Genomic DNA, 21,839 nt, shown 5'->3' with positions numbered 1-21,839 from the left:
TGGCCTGTCTATAACAGTCTTACTACAGTCACACTAGTACTTGGCCTGTCTACAACAGTTTTACTACAGTCACACTAGTGCTTGGTCTGTCTATAACAGTCTTACTACAGTCACACTAGTACTTGGCCTGTCTATAACAGTTTTATCACAGTCACACTAGTACTTGGCCTGTCTATAACAGTCTTACTACAGTCACACTGGTGCTTGACCATGGCCTGTCTATAACAGTTTACCTGTACCTAGCTACATGCATGGCACACCATAAAAACTTAAAGACAAGGGAAGTTTTCTATCAGTTAATGCTCATTCTAAAGATTGGCAGTTCTTATTGAATATTACTTCAAGTTGTAGAATGATATGAACAGCAAGTACTGTTATGCAACACATGCTTATTTTTATTATTTTATTATTTTTTCTTTGAAAATTTAGGGACTAACTAAAAGAGACCACAACCACTTAAATGCAAACTGTCTCTATGACAGGTCGATGACTAATACACTTAAAGATTAATACAAGATCCTTAATTATCAAAAACACCTGTTCATTAGTTCAGTCACTTCTTAAAACCTGAAACTTTTTATCTCAGAAAGATTGTCATTGGTTACTCATTAGAACTCTCCAGTAAAAATTATAGTGACAGTCTAGATCTATTATAAGGTGAATTTCATGTCATTTGTTCACTGCATATGAGCCAATCCAGATTTTGGCCAGTGGACAATGGTCATATCCAGCATATTATTGAATGACCTAAGGTCACCATAAACCCAGGTCAGCCTTACATTACAGCAAAGCCTAATTCCAGACTGACCCCAAGCTAGCCCCTAATCTTTGTTTTCTGACTGACCTGGAGCTCTCCGTTTGTGTTTGTTTTACGGCCAGAGTTCTGTGGCTTTTCCCATTAGGTTATCGTTTACCAATGGATTATGTGTATAATGTAACATAGATATGTGACAATTTACAGGAATGTAAAACATCTCTCTAGTGTAAATATTGGCTGGAGAGCCTTTTAATAGCTATAATATATAATGTGTATTCTATTTACAGCAAAATACATTAAGACCATGAATATCCTATCATTGGAGTAACAGAATCAGTGCGACATCAAACTCACACCAATCTCTCTATATAGAACAAGTCACAGAGAAATTTCCTAAAAGATGAAATATGCATATTGCGTAAGGACATGTAGCACTTTAAAATGACAGATTGGATTACTTGGTAGTAATTACACAGTGACACTGATTAAATTAAGCCTTTGACCTGCACATTGCCTGGCCTGGATCTCCCAACAGAATCAATAGAATTCTGGAGCCTTTACCACCGGTCCAGGCCAGAGGTGAAATGGTTAATCACCATACATGGACTGGCCGTGACCCTAGGGGTCAGACACCCAGTGATGTAACTTACTCTAGTACATAATACTGAAAGATGCATGACTGACATGACTGGCTTAGTTCCATAAATATCCAAAACTGTGATTTTTTCCCCCTGTTTTTGAGTGTTATTAATCCTATCAACTTGGACACAAGGAGGAAAATTATAAGCCACACGTTTCAAAAACACTATAAAATTGATTATCACAGTTAATCACACAATTGTATAGGAAATTTAATTTAAAGAAAACAATGACACAGCCTCCTGTCACAAACTATTTAAACTTGGATTGTATCCTAAATTAATTTTCACAGTGCTGAAGCTTAAGACTATGCAGAATTTAATTAAGAAAGAATAGGGGTAACTAATGAGTTTTTATGGAACTTTACCCTGGAACATACAAAGAACTAATCTTATTATAGCATTAATTTTAAAAAAAACTTGTACACTAACAGCAAACCTCGTTATTCCCAGCAGCTCCATCGTTAGCTTTACAATTTATAAAATTTCTTCAGTTGTTGAAACATTCTATAGCTCAAATATTTCTTTTACAAAAGAATCATTTTATTGTAACTCTACAGAAAAGGAGAAAGTCTAATTGCATCGTATGTCCTTCAGACATAAATATCAATGTTTGATTGGATTTTAAACAATGGATGATGAATATCAAGAAAACAGTTCAAATGAAATTGAACTCATAAATTATCAAGAATAAAACTGATTGAATTTAATGTATCACATTCAGGGCGTCTAGCAGACCCTTGAGATTATATTTTAACTCTCCAAAAGAGATCTAACTCTTTAGATTAAAGGGATATATATATGTTATATATGTATGACATATGTTTTGATCCTAAGATTTCTGAGAAATAGTTATTTGACTTTGGAAATTGCTAAAATCAAGGGTCATGGATGATGAAATATTGATGAAAAAATTTGAATGAAATTCAATTGACACTATATATATAAATATCAATAAATAATTTCATTAAAATTAATTGACACAATAAATATCAAAGAAATAATTTCATTGAAATTTAATGAATAATCAATATCAATAATGTCATGTGACTGATATATAATGAATGCTTCAGAAGAGAAAACTGTGACCTAGCTATATAGAACTATTTCTGCCTGGCTTAATGGAGGATTATCCACTCTTGTGTTAATCCGAAAGGAAAATCCTCTGACTAGGAAGTTGTGGTTTATTGTGGGCAATTACAGCTGGTTCAATATATGGACATCGGCCAGCTGGTTCAGTACTTACAACTTTATATGTTCTTAAAATACAGAACAGGTATAAAAAACCATTTAGTGGCAAGGAAAAGAATTAAAGTCGAATGTATGAATCACTATATCAAAATCCTGATTTATACAGTTGACATATATATAATATTGATCATATATCATCATGACTAATTGCAACTTTTAATTTTTAAAATTACCTGATCTCTATTTTAGTATATCTTCACAAATCCCAAAATAACCTCAATATTAAGCACTGTGGATGCAATGTGATCAGCTTCTGCTGATGTCATGGCCAATGTTAATGACTAACAGCTGATATGGGTCAGTGACCATATCCTCAGTTGATTGAATGTGCCATCATTCATGTACATACCTAATATAGAATAGTGGAAATTTCTTACGAGGATTACATCATTTCTATATGTGGATGCAAAATATAAATATAAGGGGAATGAACTACATTTTGTTTATAACCAAGGTCAGGTGCCCGAGGTGGTATATATATTGACAGAAAGTGTTATACACGCCATAGAATACCTACATGTATACATACGTAGTTCACATCATCCATATAAAGTCATGCAATACAAAAATAAAGATGTCACAAATAATACTCTGACAAATCATTATCATATTTATTTGTCAATAAACCCATGCCTAGTAATAAGCCCACCTATATGTCTACCACAGTTCAGTAAAATGCTATCTTACTGTCCCACAATAAGCCCACCCTTAATATGTTATGTGTTGGTTCCCTAGGCAGTACAGTAATACGGATATAAATAGTTTTACAGCATCATTGCTATCAACTGACGCACACAAAGAATACCTACCATAGCCATAGAAAAAGTGCCGATAGTAGGTAGCGCCACGGTCATCCCCTTCTATCACATGACCCCTGTGTAACACGACATGGGGAAGTATAAGTCCAGTTGGTGTTGGGGCCGAGTCGAGTATTGATAAACCACAACAGGCTGGAGACCGACTTGGTATGGTATTTATTGCACTTGGGGACGTATTGAGAAGAGGGGGACTTTTCGACACAGTAGTCTTGCCTAGACTAATCGTCCTTTCCTCCTCTCCTCCTGTCTCATTCCGGAAAAACGGACAACTTAAAACAAGACCATTGCTCTTATTATCACCATCGTCCGTATCTTCCAAGATGTCTGGTGCATCTTTGTCGGCAGCAAAACTATTGCGATTTGCAGAAGCGGCAGACGCTCCGGTTGATATGTTTTTCGCAGTCAGGGCTTGGTGCTGCTTATCCACTACATCCTGAATGCTGAATCCAAGACTCTGACAGTCATAGTGGTTAATGGCCTTGCACCGTAACCTCTCCTCTGCACGGAGGTCAATGTCAATATTTTCTGGAGTCTTTGCTCCAGATTCCACTTCCGTTTTACCACGGAGTTTGTTTAACAGACCTTGCGGTCTTGTTTCTGCAGTTATAGATTTTGCCCTTGATTTCCTGTCTTTATGTTTGAATTTTGATTTTGTTCTAGGACTGTCCACATCATCCTCTCCGACCACTTTGTCTATAGGAACACTTCCATTTGAAGTCTTTTCAAAATGTCGATCTCTAATATTGTTGGCCTTCACATCAAACCCACCCTTTAATAACTCACTTAATTTGGCAGGAGCAGGACTACGCTGATCTATATTAACATCCTTGAAATCTTTTAACATTGCAAAGAAGCTGTCACTACTTGTGCTCGTACCCATGATATCAAGGGAGGAAGTACTTCCGTAGTCACGGTGTATACTGCGATTGTGCACATCGTCAGCATCAATGTACTCGATACTGTCCATCTCCAGATTACTGTTACTGCGATAAAGTCCCCTACTGAATCGCTTTGTAGAAGAACTACCACTACTTACACTACTACTCATCACACTACTTTCTGGAGTCTGTTGTGGCTTTTGGACAGATTTTGAATGAGAGTTATTCCCCCTTGATGATGCTTCGCTTCTACCATTGCCTTTATTCCACGACGAACTAGAATGAGTTCCGTGAAATGTGGCACGGTGACCACCCCTGACGAGCCAGCTTTCGCCATTGTGTGAAGAGGAATCGTTATCTCTGGTGTCCTTGAATCCTACATGTCGATTCTTGTCCCCACCACCTCCCTTGATGTCCCCTGTACTAGAGTTGAGGCCGTTCAGGTTATCCTCTGACCCATAATGGTGACGTTGACGGGAGGATGGGGACGGGTCCCGTTTATCCTGATAAATGGGTAACACTCGTTGTTTGTAGTACTCCACCGCCCGTGCTGACCTGTGACGGACATTGTCTACTGACACACTATTGGTCTGTGACATTGTCTTAAGAAGCAAACACTTAAAATTTCAATATCACATTAATTCACATTTAAACACTTAAACTTCCATTGATTTAAGATATTCCAATAACATTTGTAGATAATGTTAAGTCAATAAAATACATCCAGTAAAAAATAATTCTGTCATTAAATCCAGTTTTCACTAAGAGATGTTAATCCTGAATAATCCAAGGGTGATTACCCCATGTTCACAGGTCCTGTTGTCCCCTGAATGGATAAGCCCCTTTCTGACCTGGAGACAAGCCATACGATAGGGAAGCAGCTGTCTGGGGCTGGCTAGGGAACAGCCAGTCAGGTGATGTCTGCCACCATCATCCTGAATGGTCCGACTCCTGCTGATCCCCTCCAACTTTATCTAGATAATAAGCCGATTAAACCACTTTTCCACATTCCTATGCCTTCAGCTTGGAACTTCCTCACATCTATGTTCCCAGAGTTTCTCTGAAAAAATCATAAAATACAGGAATAAGTAAGGATATATAGAATTTCAGATGTTACAAGCTTCTTTAATACCCCTATAGACAGTATAGTGTCAGGTAGTATTACAGAAATGCGGAACCTAGACATACCAAAGTGCAAATTCTACATCAAATACCATCATAACCACCCATCCGCTTTTCAGTTTTTTTTTCTGGTATATGAAGATAGGATACTGAAATGTTGTGAAAACTATCTCACCAACCCGTACGATCATCAACGATCTATATACATACGTAATATACCTTCAAGGTTTTGATATCAAAAAGTTTCCTGGGAACAGCAGGAAATCACAGTATAAAACCTAACTGATGCTTATAATACTTTGCCAATCTGTATCTCTGTATTACCATCCTATAATACACACACTCTGTAAAAGTTGCCCTGTAATTCCTAAACCCAGTCTTCCGGTTTTCTATCCCTTTTTTAACCCTATGATTTTTGATATTTTGGCATTTGGCAGGCAATTCTGTCGACCAGTTTGCAGCGGTTCCCGATATTGCCTGATTTGATTGCAGGACTTGTTGTGTCTGACATATGCGGTAAGATGCGTGCTGAAAGGAAACAACTGTTCTGCCCCTCCTTCTTATCTCCCCCTCCCCCTTGTTCTGATCTCACTGTCCCAGTCTGGTAATTAAAGGGTGATGTCATGTGCACATGTATCAAAGCCACGATAGCCTGATAAAATCAGCCATCACTAAAAATCTCCCTTGTGGCAAATTTTGTGAGGAAAGTATGCTTTTTATTTCCTGAGAATCTACCATACAGATCCCTTTTTCTATAGACATTTTTTGTAGTAAAGAGCTGACAGCAGAATGTAAGACAGCTTTTCTTGGTGATGGAACATGCATGTGCTTTTATCAAAGAAAGCCGTGATAAGATCTAGGATATTACCCCTATGTCACAAACATACAGTATCACTGGAGTTTCTGTTAAAGTCATGTAGTTTAGGACACAAACATACCTGGTGATGCTGTTAAACATATACGATTAACACCAACTACTGATAAAACGCATATAAATTAACTCTGATACCTTAAAATCATTACAATGTATTCCAAGGTATTTGGATGAATTGACATAATAAGGACCTCAATTGTTCTTGGTATTTTCCTAAATATTGGTACACTTCTATATTAAAATTCCATTTCCATTCATTACAATCACAATAACATGTATCACAAGGTCTGGATATTACTCCTGGTAGTGTCCTGCTTGGTACAAGTTGGACATGAAGTGATAATTAATGTACACTGATAACACCTTACGAGTCTCCCTGTATCACTATCGGTGACAAGTCTCCCTGTATCACCTTACGAGTCTCCCTGTATCACTATCGGTGACAAGTCTCCCTGTATCACCTTACGATTCTCCCTGTATCACCTTACGAGTCTCCCTGTATCACCTTACGAGTCTCCCTGTATCACCTTACGAGTCTCCCTGTATCACCTTACGAGTCTCCCTGTATCACCCTACGAGTCTCCCTGTATCACCCTACGAGTCTCCCTGTATCACCTTACGAGTCTCCCTGTATCACCTTACGAGTCTCCCTGTATCACCTTACGAGTCTCCCTGTATCACTATCGAGTCTCCCTGTATCACTATCGAGTCTCCCAGTATCACTATGGGTGACGAGTCTCCCAGTATCACTATCGGTGACAAGTCTCCCTGTATCACCTTACGAGTCTCCCTGTATCACCTTACGAGTTTCCCTGTATCACCTTACGAGTCTCCCTGTATCACCTTACGAGTCTCCCTGTATCTCTATCGAGTCTCCCTGTATCACCCTACGAGTCTCCCTGTATCATCTTCCAAGTCTCCCTGTATCTCTATCGAGTCTCCCTGTATCCCCTTACGAGTCTCCCTGTATCCCCTTACGAGTCTCCCTGTATCGAGTCTCCCTGTATCACTATCGGTGGCGAGTCTCCCAGTATCACGATCGGTGACGAGTCTCCCTGTATCACTATCGGTGACGAGTCTCCCAGTATCACTATAGGTGACGAGTCTCCCTGTATCAACTTACGAGTCTCCCTGTATCACTATTGGTGACAACACACACTAGACACCATTGTTGTCCACACCACTGATACTATCAAACCAAGCAGTATCTGCCATCTTATCTGTAATCTTAACATTTCCACATCTTCCATGTAAATATCCTCTTTCCCGAGGTATGGGAACAGGTCAGGGCATTAAACATCAAGCTGTCCATGCAATGAGATGAACAATTGGGGTCCAAATGCTATATTTATAGCTTAGGTGATAACTGTTGGAATACACATGTGTCTTTTTATCTCCTTTAGATAAGTTAGATTAAACAAGTTCTCTGATAATGCCTGATAAATCACAAGCACTTTCCTGATAAGCCAATGTTTTCACAAAGCTATTGTACAGTTACCCATAAACAACTACATGCAAGGCCATACTCAAGCTGGTAAACCCCATCAGGATTGCCCCGTGACTCCAGCAGATTTTACCCTTGACCATTAGTGCACTGAACTGCTGTTCTACATAGTTTTCTCTGATCTTCCATGTGCATGTCTTTGTGCTGTAGGAAAAGCTCCCTGATATCAGCAAACAAACATAAATAAACATATGGTCAATGTACTACTGGATATATACCTAGAAACTGTGATGATTAACAATAGATGTACTACTGGATATATACCTAGAAACTGTGATGATTAACAATAGATGTACTACTGGATATATACCTAGAAACTGTGATGATTAACAATCGATGCCTCTTCTGAGACCTGTATTTAGCTGAAGTGTAAGCCTAAACACTTTTTAAAATCCAAAACAGATCTTCTGGAAGACTTGAATGGAATTAAGTCTGAGCTCAAACACGCATTATAAGTATAACAAGAACAGCCATGATATGTACCTAACAATATTATAATACCGGTAGAATTGTGGACAATGTACTCATTGGTTTTTCAAGCATGTTAATTTAATAAAGACCAGATTCATCAATATGATACATACAAAATAGTTTAATCTATATTTTGTAAACATTTTAGTTTTTTAATTTGTAATAATTGACAAAGGTGAATTTTTTTTTTTATGATTTCTACACAATTATCCCGACAGAAATATATTCAATAGGTTAACAGTAGGTTTTCTTAAAGAATCAAAGGTGTAACTATTCAGACATATAAAGAAGCTATGTCAAGTTTACCAGATCACCAACCCGGTTTTTTCCTCTGTATTATGTATATTTTGTCTGCTTCCTCACATCCTTCTCCATCAACACATGTACAGCTACATTCCACATAATGAGTGGAGACTGCACTTTCCCACAAAAGTTCATCAGTGCCACTAATGTTATGTACCTGGATATGACTGGCAGGATGCAGGCCATCTTTTTTTCTCATTACAATACATTCTCATTGGTCCACTGCACCAAAAGGTAAGTGTTATACCAAAATATTACTTTTTTTCCTTTTTAATTTTTTTCCAAAATTATTGATATTTACATCCAAAATGAAATGTATAATAAATCAGATAAATAAATTTTAGACATTAAACATGAAATAATTTGTACATGTTTTTCAAGAAAATAATATTTCAGTAAGAAGCTGACAATTTTCCACACCAAAGCAATGCAACAAATATTCTAAGTACGTAGCCTCATTTATGCTTGATTATTATATACTTGTGTAATTACTCTAACGATACAGCTATACCCTTCATCACCTGTATACCAATACAGCCTGTAATAAACAACAATATCCAGAGCTCTTTAGGGTCGTTTATACAGCACATTTCTGTACTCATTATCGACAACAAGGGAGACAATAAAGTCATGATGACAAGCATGTGTACAGCTTTCTTCCCTCATTTCAAAGCTATCCATCTCCTAGTAAGTGTAATTAGCCTGCTAACCTCTCTATACATAAACCTGCTCCCCACTACATTAATGGTGACAAGGCACCTGCATCTCCGGTCCCATCCTCAACATGTGCAGACTGTACCAACTTGATCCCATAAATCTTCCCCCTCTTCCTTCAACTATCCCCCCACAATATGTCTACTTCATAAAAGCAATATTAATGATGATCCTGACCAGAAAATCTTCAACCCTGTTATAAATATATCCCAGACATGATGCGGTCTCTGTACACAGTGCCCTTCAGCCTATCGCCACCGGATACTACCACCGCCCTCACAACTGACAACAAACCATTTCCTTCTATTATAACTCCTTGATCATAAATTTGCAACCCCTTGCATATTGCCATTCACCAAAATAGAGCCTAACTGAAGTACATGTGTGACAGAGATGGACAGACAAAGAGGCAGGTAACAAAAGTACAATGTCAGACAGACAGACAGACAGACAGACAGACAGACAGATAACTTAAGTACATGTGTAACTGACAGACCAACAAGATGGAGCAATAATTCAATCATAAGACTTATACAACTTAGGTATCACTGCATTTACATATCTCACTAAATACATAATAAATTTTATAAAATATCAACTACTGCTTGATAAATATGTCAACAAAAAATTGCTTCATACATTTCACTTTCACTTTTTTGTTAATCCTGGTTTCGGGGACATTGTGATAATCTTCATTCTATTCCCATATACAGGATAAAGGCACTTTCAAGGAGTAGGGACTGGGCCTGTGTGGTGAATTTATCCAATTATAACACAGATGTGTCAGATCTGTCAGGCAATATTTGGCAGGAAACTAAATATTTATAGAAAACAATTATCACCATAATGATAGCATCTTCATTGTTTGAAATAAACCAATGACATTCATAGGATTTTTAAAAAGGAATTGATTTCAGGAAACTGCCAATTTCAATATGGAATTGAGTCTTATGGTCTGTAGATTTGTTTAGAACTATATATATATAATGAGATATCATTATTATTACTATGTACATTATAACATTAATGTTCCTTCAGCTTGAAGGTTTGGTATAATTAAAGTGTGCAATGACTGTGATTATACTGACAGCTTTTCCTACTGGTGTACCAGTGTACCTAAGTATTGGCGTCAACTTTATATTCTCCCACAATAACTAGCGAAAAATCCATTGATCAGGCTCTCTAGCGTGTATGTGTGCATTTGTATATAATTTTTGAAATCAGAATTAAACAAAATTTCTGAATATTTTTTTCCAGTTTCTGAAAACATTTTTTATTTCCAGTTTCATGAAATGCTTTGGGACAGAATGTAATATTATCACAAGTCAAATCTTAATTTCCTTTTATACTTGTACAAAGTCTATAAACACCATAACAGATGTTCAAAACCATTCATTAACATTTAACTAGTATATACTACTACATATAAATTACCCTGTGCTTGAACAGGAGGGGCCGCGGTGGTCGAGTGGTTAAGGTGTCCCGACACTTTAACACTAGCCCTCCACCTCTGGGTTGCGAGTTCGAAACCTACGTGGGGCAGTTGCCAGGTACTGACCGTAGGTCGGTGGTTTTTTCTCCGGGTACTCCGGCTTTCCTCCACCTCCAAACCTGGCACGTCCTTAAATGACCCTGGCTGTTAGTAGGACGTTAAACAAAAACAAACAAGCTTGAACAGGATGTACACATGTAGTACTATTTAGGGACATATTCTAGCTCCTCTTTCCTGCATTCAATTACCCTTTCCCCCTCATTTTCCATATACAATGTGTCACTGAATATATTTAAGATTTTCCTGCATTTAATCCAAGCTTCATTTCTAACAAATTAATTCTGTGAATAAACAAGAGATCCCAGAGGGATCTTGGCGCCCACCATTGAATGTTCTTCATAGGTTCCATGTCAGATTGATCTTTTCTCTACTTTTCTCTTCTTCTAAGTCTTACTAATCTGTGTAAACTCAGAAGAAACCTCTAGTACTTTTCAAACAAGGGAAACCTATATATAAAATTTAAGATTTAGGCACCAAGGGGAACCTATATATATGGAATTTGAGAAAGATTCCTTCAGTGCTTTCTGAGAAATAGTGATAACAAACTTCAATTGTCAAAATCCAAGATGGCTGCTTGTCGGCCATGTTGTTTTCCGATTGGTCTCAAAATGCAATATGCATAACTAGGCACCTGGGGGAACCTACATATGAAATTTCAGGAAGATCCCTTCATTAGTTTCTTAGTAATAGTGATAACCAGTTTCAATTTTCGAAATCCAAGATGGCTGCCTGTCGGCCATGTTGTTTTCTGATTGGTCTCAAAATGCAATATGCATAACTAGGCACCAAGGGGAACCTACATATGAAATTGGAGAAAGATCCAATCAGAACTTTCTCAGAAATAGCGATGACAAACTTCTATGGTCAAAATCCAAGATGGCTGCCTGTCGGCCATGTTGTTTTCCGATCAGTCCCAAAATGCGATATGCATTACTAGGCACCAAGGGGAACCTACATATGAAATTTGAGAAAGATCCCTTCAGTACTTTCTCAGAAATGACAATAACAAACTTTAATGGTCAAAATCCAAGATGGCTGCCTGTCGGCCATGTTGTTTTCCGATTGGTCTCAAAATGCTATATGCATAACTAAGCACCAAGGGGAACCTACATAACAAATATGAAAAAGATCCCTTTAGTACTTTCACAGAAATAGCGATAACAAACTTCAATTGTCAAAATCCAAGATGGCTGCCTGTCGGCCATGTTGTTTTCAGATCGGTCTCAAAATGCAATATGCATAACTAGGCACCAAGGGGAACCTACATATGAAATTTGAAAAAGATCCCTTCAGTACTTTCTTAGAAATAGCGATAACAAACTTCAATGGTCAAAATCCAAGATGGCTGCCCGTCGGCCATGTTGTTTTCCGATCGGTCCCAAAATGCAATATGCATAACTAGGCACCAAGGGAAACCTACATATGAAATTTGAGAAAGATCCCTTCAGTACTTTCTCAGAAATAGCGATAACAAACTTCAATGGTCAAAATCCAAGATGGCTGCCTGTCGGCCATGTTGTTTTCCGATCGGTCCCAAAATGCAATATGCATAACTAGGCACCAAGGGGAACCTACATATGAAATTTGAGAAAGATCCCTTCAGTACTTTCTAAGGATTAGCGATAACAAGAATTGTTTACGGACGGACGGACGGACGGACGGACGGACGGACGGAGGGAGGGAGGGAGGGACGGACGGACGGACGACGGACCACGGACGCAGGGCGATTTGAATAGCCCACCATCTGATGATGGTGGGCTAAAAAGAAAAGAAAAAAGAACAACTACAAAGGTAGTAAAATGTCTGTAAGACATAAATGCCCCCATTGCCACTTGACACCGGTGAGGATTGTACCAATAGTTCCTGAGATTAGCTAGTTACATTGCATCAGTGGGGCCGCGGTGGCACTTTATCACTAGCCCTCCACCTCCGGGTACTCCGGGTACTCCGGCTTAATCCTCCACCTCCAAAACCTGGCACATCCTTAAATGACCCTGGCTGTTAATAGGACTTTAAACAAAACAAACATTGCATCAGGATGGGACAGGACAGGACAGGACAGGACAGGACAGGACAGGACAGGACAGACATGGGCAACACTACCGGTATATAATGCCCCTCCCCAATTTCATGGCGGGGGGCATAAAATCATGTAAATGTTTTAATAATACAATGATGTAAACAATACAAATCTTCTAAGGGCAAACAGTCAAAGTGACAACAGCTCTCTTTGACTTACTTGGTACCCAAAAGAATGACCACTTAGATCAGGCCACCCTACTAGAATCTACAGGCCATCATTTTACCTCTTCCAGCAACATTCTTTAATTCCTGAACTTAAAAATTGTCCACAGTAAAAAAGCATTACAGAAGGAGAAAATCTTAAAAATTGTCCACAGTAAAAAAGCATTACAGAATTTAAGGAGAAAATCTTAATTAAGAAACTTTCTTAAAATTCTTAAATGCTTTTCTATGGAAACCTCATTTTCACAATCCGTTTCTATTTTTAGAGTTTATATATACCCCTCCCAATATTTTATGATGTCCCACAATATCAATATCATTTACCTAATAGAAATAGTACACATCTCAGTTAATCACTAATTAAAATGTTATTAACCCACCCAATTTATTTCATATAACCGTTCATTACCACAGATATATATGTTGTTTAAAGTCTCAAATAAAATTATTCGTGACCAGCAATAATACTTGGTAATTTCAAATGAATTACGATGCGTGAAGCAGCTGATCACGATAAAACCAAGTATTCCCAGAAGTATCTCTCATATCAGGGAGTTTCTTCCACTTTTATGAATCATATTTTGAGTTACATCTATTTAATTTGGACATTTCATTTTCTTTTTTTTGCATGTGTTGCCCCACCCCTTGCCACTAATTTACAAATGTGTTTGGCTGTGTTTAAACCATCTGTAGTACAGAACATCAAAGGCTAGCTTTCCTGACCTCTGTAAATTAACATAAAATGTTCTACTTGTGTGTATTGCTCAAAGGCACTTTCACATTTAATGGACATAAAAAAAGCTTGGTAGTGCCCAAATGGATTAAAGTTTATTTGATTAGATTACATGCTCGTACACAAGGACAGATACCTGTTGTAAACCAAAATGATTTGATGTGAAAAAAATAGGCATAAGGAAACACTATATGATTAGTTCCCTATGACCCTTCTTTGATTCAGAAATGAGGATAATCCATTAAATAATTCCAGTCACTTATTACATGTTAAACAAAGGGCAACAACTCTGCATATAATGCATTACAGATTACATTCAAGTAATGGGTACAATTGTAAACAAAATTCGACAAACTCTTGGGGGCATATATGTTGAATTTGATTCTATAATGATGTTTATCAAATGCTGTACAACGTGACATTCTACCATTCCAAGATATAACCACTAAAATTCAATGGAGCTGTATAAATGAAACATGCAACACTTAGCCATGACCATGATCATTTGTTTTAAATTATATGTGAGATTACTACTAATATGTGGGTAGGGACAAAATGCAACCCTATTGTCAAATCAGATCTGCAAATACTGATAAAGAATTAATTATCAAATTGATACCTAATTAGCTGTATGTGATCCATAATTTGTGAACTGGTATATATGCAATCCTATTATATAATGTCAACCAGGTGGTACACATTGATATTGCTATGTCATTTTGTTTCCTTAAAAAGATCAATCATTTGAATTTAAAATGAAAAACATCCCTCAATCAAACTAGCATAATGAAATTCTTTAAATTCAATGAATTAACAATAACAAGTTCAATGATGTCTAGTTATGTCACAGTGGCATACTATTACATAATGACTATTTACATACGCCTAAAAATACACCGAGAAGATACATCATCACTCTGACCCAGAAATCACACTTAGGGAAGGCGAACCCTGATATCCTGTATATAATAATCTGTACACTCGAATAAATGTATATTAGTCTTTGTGTTGAAGCCTCATTATACAGGTAAAAAGTATAAAGCTTTAGTCCACACAATCAACACTACCTACCAGTCTAGCTGTTGATAAATATCCGGAGGATTGTTCTCGAATCTGTTTGGCACATCTGAAGGTGTGTGCCTGACATTCAAAAGCCAATTTGAAGGTTAAACAGAATATGTCTTGGTCTCTGATTTTTAGTGTTTACATGGTGTTATAAATTCGGTTACATGTTTCTACTGAATTTAATGATGTGTAACAAACTTTTATTGTCAACCTAATTCTGTTGTTTACAATATAACAGCTTGTATAAACATTGATATATTAGCCCTGAGACACAGAAATCACTGGAAACTGACCCCTATATATAGCAAGCACTGATTTCATTGCTTCTGCTTGGAAAGATTACAATCAGGAATCACAAACAACACCCACACTCCATTTCCAGTAGGATAATTTTTATAGTTGACCACAGGCAAAAAGACACAAATTGAAAATTACTTAATCATGTTGTTTTGCTACTCCAGCTTTTCTATTAGTTTTATTTACTGGTATATGCAGCTCTGAACCCCAACCCCTCGTGATAAAGTATGGTAGTTCCTTAGATTAAGTCATAAAGGAGAATGCATTGAACACAGATCTAGAGGTGCCAGCCATTTTAGTACCTCCCCCACCACTGTGTAATTTGTAGAGTCCAGGCTAATAAATGGCAAAATATAGCAAAGGAATACAACCATATAGCTGTCTTATTAGGAATGGAGTGTTTGGATATACATGACGATTTTAACCATCATTTACAAGAATTTCAGCAGGTCTTTGTCCAACACCTTATAAGCTCATGTTTACAAATTAGTGGCCAAACTGTTGCCACCCCAGAAATAAAAGTGGCAGAGGTACCTGTACCTAGGTCCTTATACACCTGGAGAATTTATCATAATTTGGTACTGATGTCATCATCTGTTCTAATCTCCACAGGGAAGATCTATCATGCTAAACCCATAAATCATCAATCTATGATCAATGGTCAAAAATTTACCATATGTTGATGTATGTGCACTCTACCTGATCTTAGTATATAAAAGTTTTTACTTACAGTTTATATACATTTTCTCCTGATATTAGGTTTTGTAGGTCAATGATAAATGACATACGAAAGTACTGGTTCACCTGTCACTAAGACAGATTATTGTTGTATCTAGTACTTACCTCGTACTATATAGCCTTCAGATATACTTCAATTAATGCCATCTCCATGTTAAACTACATGACAATTAATTTATGATTGATTTTTGGGTATCATACATGCATGTGGTTTTCCAACTCAACAATTTTCCTCGGTTCCAACTGAACCATCCAGCAGTAGTTCAAAAGATGCCATAAATAGAAACAAAATTATAACCAGGATGTGAGGTATTTATTCTATTGGTTCCTGAAGTGGAACTGTAAGTATACTGTGATCATAACACCCATGGCTTTATGTTCCGACTTCACACATACTCTTACATCACCTTTATATCATCCTTTGAAACATATTTATCGATTTTTCCTAAAAATTATGGAAATTATTTTATTGCAATGAAACTGACAATAGCTTTCTCTATCTCCACTGGTTTTATTTTCAAGATACTGTAAATGTACATATTTTTCGCGGTTATCTTATTTTTAGCAATTTTTGCGGTGATGGCCTTCTGCTAAATCATGATTTAGATGTTAAATTAAAATTTTCTATTGAAGTATTATTAGTGCACCAATTCATCTTTAAGCTAATCTGTCAAAATTTTGTAAGGGCACTAAAATTTGAGTAAACCTAAACCAAAATGATTAATGTACATTTTTTATGATTTCCCCAAATAAAAAACACTCTGAAAAAACAACTTTTACAGTAAGCTTGAGATTATTTAGTATAAACTTTTTTTTTCTAATCAAAGTAAGATATTCATTTAGAGTTGGTATTTTCTGACTTTGCCTTAACAATAAAGGAATGTACACAACGTAATCTAAACGCTATTGTGGTCTGCAGTTTTGTTTACACAACACAGGAGAGTTCCAAGATCATTACTTCAACACCACACAACTAAAAACACTGGTAGGGGACGAATGGTTTTATCATCAATACCTTAAACCTGAATCATATTCAGCATCCTTACAAACCCCAGAAATACACATTGAATGTATGTAGGATGAATCTCGGGAGGATTTCTAAAACATAACGCAAACTTTTTGGGATTTGAGCCAAAAACATTTCTTACATTGGTCTCACAGTCTTGGGAACGGTTTTAACTCCAAACATATCTTTGATTCATTGGTTATCGGCACAGACTTGTAGAATTCTAAACATCTTATACAGATTGATATGGCCCTGTATGGATCATCTGGAAAGTTATGTGGAAAGTGTCTCTACTTAGATTCATTGCCATTGATAACTCTGGGGTTGGTACAACTATCATAAGAGTACAGCTTGGTCAGTTTCTATCCAGGAGAGACATTATTATCAGAGGGCTGTACCAGTAGGACAATTGGATGATACTCTTCTACAGATATAGAAAAGTTAATTTGTTTATAACACAGTGAGATTATCAATACATCAGTACCATCTCTTTAAGCAGGTCTGAAACAAGTCCCCATTTCAGCATAAGACTTTTAAGATGATCAGTAGGTCTAAACAAAGTCCTTATTTCAGTATAAAATGATCAGTAGGCCTAAAACTGGTCCCCTTTCAGCATAAGATGATCAGTAGGCCTAAAACTGGTCCCCTTTCAGCATAAGATGATAAATAGGTCTGAAACAAGCCCCCATTTCTGCATAAGATGATTTAAGAATATCTTGCATTTGAAGATATTTTTGACTTGTAATGTCTTTTCTGTGGTGACATCATCATGTCATTCATATATCATGTACATGTATATGACATGCTGGACATTTCAGTTGTTGTAATAGGACACTTCATAGAAGTATAATGGTATATTTGACAGCTCTCATCCCCAAGTCAGTTTGTTCAGCGACACAAAATGACACTCAATTTTTAGTTGGGCATAAAAAATGACACACTTCCATGACGGACAGTACATACACTGTTGCTATTTCAAAATGTTCTTTGGATAAACATGGCAGCAACACTAAACAGTTTGGACATAAACTTCCACCATTCTTCATCGTCTGTCAAAATAATCCAAAACAGCACTCTCAGTTAATTATGTTGTTGGTTTAAAATATTAGATAAACATTATCATTAGCAATAAGAAAGACTTGTCCAGACCAACCATCAAATAGATCTTGATTTGCCCCGAGTGTTCTATAGTCCTCTTGTCTGTTATTACATAATCCTTCTTATCCCTAACTTCCCCCACATTCCAATCACTAACATCTCCAAATTCCCTAAATGCCAAGAAAACATATATCAGTAATATCAGTAAAGGAGACTTCCTTCACTTTACCATCCACATTCCAAGAATGTTTTCAAATATGTTATAACATATTTGTTATGACTTTCCAAAATTCCTCATCTGACAAACATCTTTAAAAACAACTTTTTTCTTTCTTTAAAAATTGTTTGGGACTGGCTGCGATAGATGATAACATAGGCTATAAACATTTTTCACAGTTGTAAGTTTGAGGACTTTTGACAGATGTGTTTTGAGAAAGATATGGGCCACAGTCTACATATACATGTATATACACTTGAGTAGGAATGAATTTATTTCAATATGTTCCAATAGATCTTAATGTCAATGAACTTTTGTTAATTAAAATGCTTTATACTGTAGCTAGTTTCTATGGGAATTTCAATCTAGCTTTATGTTCAACGGTCATGACAAAGGCCTCCGAGGAAGACAGTCAGTCTTATTTGTTTTCGTAGTATTCAAAATAAGAAGTTGACTCAGTTTTGTTTATCCAAACAAAAACATTCAAAGCCGTAACTTGAATCCATTTACATCTCTTTCAGCATTTTTGTAATATGTTTCAGCCACAGAAATGTAACATGACCTGACATCGTTTCATGTAACGATTCACTGACTCTGTGCTACTAGAACCGCAGTCTACAATGAAATGAACTGCATTTGTAAATTTGAATTCCATACATACTAGCCATTTCATTTAATCTTTAATCTTTGTACCGGCAATTGTAAACGAACTTTACACCCATGTAAACTGATTTCCATATATGTAAATTTAAATGTAAACAGTGACATATCTCCCAAAATATATTACAAATAAATATAGGTATAGATTATAGATACTCAACAAAATCAGGTAATTTTAAACACTTTACAATCGAGATCCCAACGAGAGGAAGTAAGAAATTAGCAACAGCAGTTAAAATAATGAACAATTCTCGATGAACCATGCATCAAAGAGACTGGCTATGGTCACACTCCAATGGCTGCCCTAACTGGCCTATTTCTGTCCTCCATATTTAGAACACAGAATGTACCTGATAGTCCCCTACCATGAATGAATGACAGGTCACAACATGGTATGAAAACAATTTGGGCCTGACTCACCAGTATTACATGGAAGGTGTGCGATAGCTAATTCCAAATCGATGTGATGATATGTGATGTTCATTCTGACCAGATATTATAGTTTCCTTGATACACCAGTGACTACAGCAATGCACTTTCACATCAAAATTCTTTTACAATACAAAACATTGTGTCTGTACTTAATACGGGGTGTTGAGAACCATGTGTTTAACGGTACCCCTACCTGGAAAAGTTGACCACATATACTTATAAACAGTTACATAGATGATACCCATACATCAAAAAAGTTAACCACATACTATTTATAAACAGCTTGGGTCGGCTAGCCTCACCTCTTTGTGTGCCCAGTTGATCTTCACTGTGACCCCATCAACACAATGTCAGATTGGGTTATATTATCATCTCACACACCCTGGCATCTGTTAACAATATTTTCCATGACCTGCGAATGAAAAAAAACAAAAAAACAGATGTCAATTGTAAAGGGATTTGATGCTTACACAGAGAGGTCCTTCCTGGTGTGGAACAATGCCGGGGAAATAATATACACTGATACACTCGGTATTCATAGAGGAGATCCACAATTGAGCCTGGATTAAACTCGATATACATTTAATAAGTTGCAGTCTGAATTTTATATAACCAAGGTGGAAGATCACTGTATGTAATTTGCACTGAACAATGCCAGATTCCTCTCGGCCATCGAATGGCAGATGGCCCAGTGTACAGACAGATCTTTGGTTGCATGGTTTAAAAGCCATCCACACCTTTCACATATTGGGTTTCATGTTCCTCTGTCAGCTACATATTGTAATATAAGCATGCATACCAACCGAGGTGGAAACCCCTCTCCTATGTTAAATAAAGCTGGCCTGGATTTATACATGTAGTACCTGTCCTGTTTCTATACTTCACATATACTTGTCCTGTATTAGCATAAATTGGCAGATCTAGAAGGGGAGGTGAGGTCCTGACCTAGCTCCCTATAAAGAAAATTGTGGTCCCTCAGGACCTATTGTACATGCAAAATGTGAATCATTTGTTTCATGTCACAGTGCAAAAAGTCAAAAATGCATATTTTTCATATTAGCCCCTGTGGTAGCACTAATTTTTTTCCTCTCACCAGTTAATACTCTGTCTGGCCTAGAGTGTCATTTAACAGTGTCTGGAAGTGTCCCACCTGTCACAATGTATAAATTTATCAACCCCTACAAGGAGAAGCAGTACATACCAGTAGCTATATGAGGATCAGGTATTCACAACAAATATTAAAACAGGCATGCACTCAGCCAGTGATGACCTTTAGTTGTGGTAACTATCTATTTATCTCTAAATCGGTCTTCTGAAGAACAGAAGAGAAACCATTGTCACCCTCATCAACAGGAAAACCTTCCTACAATCCCTGATTTTCTATTCAAAATTTTCAGATAAAACGTAAAATAGTTAAATTTAGATTTTTAAAAGTAGAAATTTGAATCTGATAATGGATCCCACACATATCTTTTTGCTTCACGGCTGATATGATTTCTGCTCCATATGTGTATCTGCCCAGTTTACTTTAACCAATATATAATTTACTGTTTTGGTCACCCCACTTGCATTCCATCCCTAAAGCTTCATTATCAAAGGCCAATCTATAAACTCATTTTTTCATTAGATCGTGATATCACCAATACCCTACAACTATCTCCAGTTTTAGAACTTGTGCCCCAATCCTATTTGTAATTATGAACCAATCAAAGGCAAATAAAATATGTTTAAACCAACTATCTCCAAACCATACTTCAAACATTTGCCCTTCAACATGTCTTTCTCCATCTGCCCTTCCAGGTGAGTTTTAATAGAGCCCTCCCCTCAGACTGTCCCCCTCAAGAACTTAAACTTGCCCATGTCCTCCTATCCTCTATATATAGCTAGATCCCTTAAATGTGCCACACTCATACACAAGAATTTTCCTGCAGCAGCTTTCATACAGCCAGTTCTTCCTCCAGACTGTCCCCAATTAATCAATTTATTCATTTAATGAGTTTTATGTCTGCTATTATGGCCTTTCAGCTAATGACCTGTCCCCTCCTGTTATATATATATACCCTTCAGAATTCTTGCCCTCCATTGGCCGCTTGTCTTGACCTGTTAAGACCCTCATTCCTCTACATCCTACCCTGAACTACACCCACCAGACCCTCCCTCAGATAGCATATGGCCACAAAAGCCAATAAACCACAGTCATGTCCTGTCACTCAATCAGCCCCATCTCCGGAGGAATAACCAGTATAATAGAACTGTTAGGGTCACTGCCCTTCAATGTCAGTGTTTCCTGTCAAGAGATGACATCATATACTGTCGACATAGTGATACACCTTGTGAAATACCTTAGATGTTGAAGCACTAATTGTTCCTGTAATAGGATATATACAGCACCTTTTTCTGAGCTACAAACAGTATTTTTTATCTAAATTATAAATAATTACTTGGTCACTATATATATATATATATA

The 21,839-nt window shown here is 37.0% G+C and overlaps 1 protein-coding gene across 6 annotated transcripts in view; it reads right to left on the bottom strand.

The window, feature by feature from the left end:
• LOC117324372 (signal-induced proliferation-associated 1-like protein 2) overlaps positions 1 to 21,839 on the bottom strand; it is a 77,343-nt gene that overhangs the window by 40,487 nt on the left and 15,017 nt on the right. For 4 of the 6 annotated variants that reach the window (XM_033880181.1, XM_033880185.1, XM_033880186.1 and 1 more), the window contains exons 2-3: positions 19,675 to 19,784; positions 3,456 to 5,402 (exon numbers count right to left, since the gene is read on the bottom strand). In XM_033880181.1, the coding sequence (XP_033736072.1) occupies positions 3,456 to 4,941 (1,486 nt within the window). In that variant the 5' untranslated portion in view covers positions 4,942 to 5,402; positions 19,675 to 19,784. Of the gene's footprint in view, positions 1 to 3,455; positions 5,403 to 19,641; positions 19,785 to 21,839 lie in introns of all 6 variants that reach the window. The other 2 variants (XM_033880183.1, XM_033880184.1) reach the window with 2 other exon arrangements.

Source organism: Pecten maximus, chromosome 3 (assembly GCF_902652985.1).
Source record: "Pecten maximus chromosome 3, xPecMax1.1, whole genome shotgun sequence".
NCBI lineage: Eukaryota > Metazoa > Mollusca > Bivalvia > Pectinida > Pectinidae > Pecten > Pecten maximus.
The sequence above is the reverse complement of the archived record's forward strand: the minus strand, read 5'-3'. Positions and strand labels throughout refer to the sequence as shown.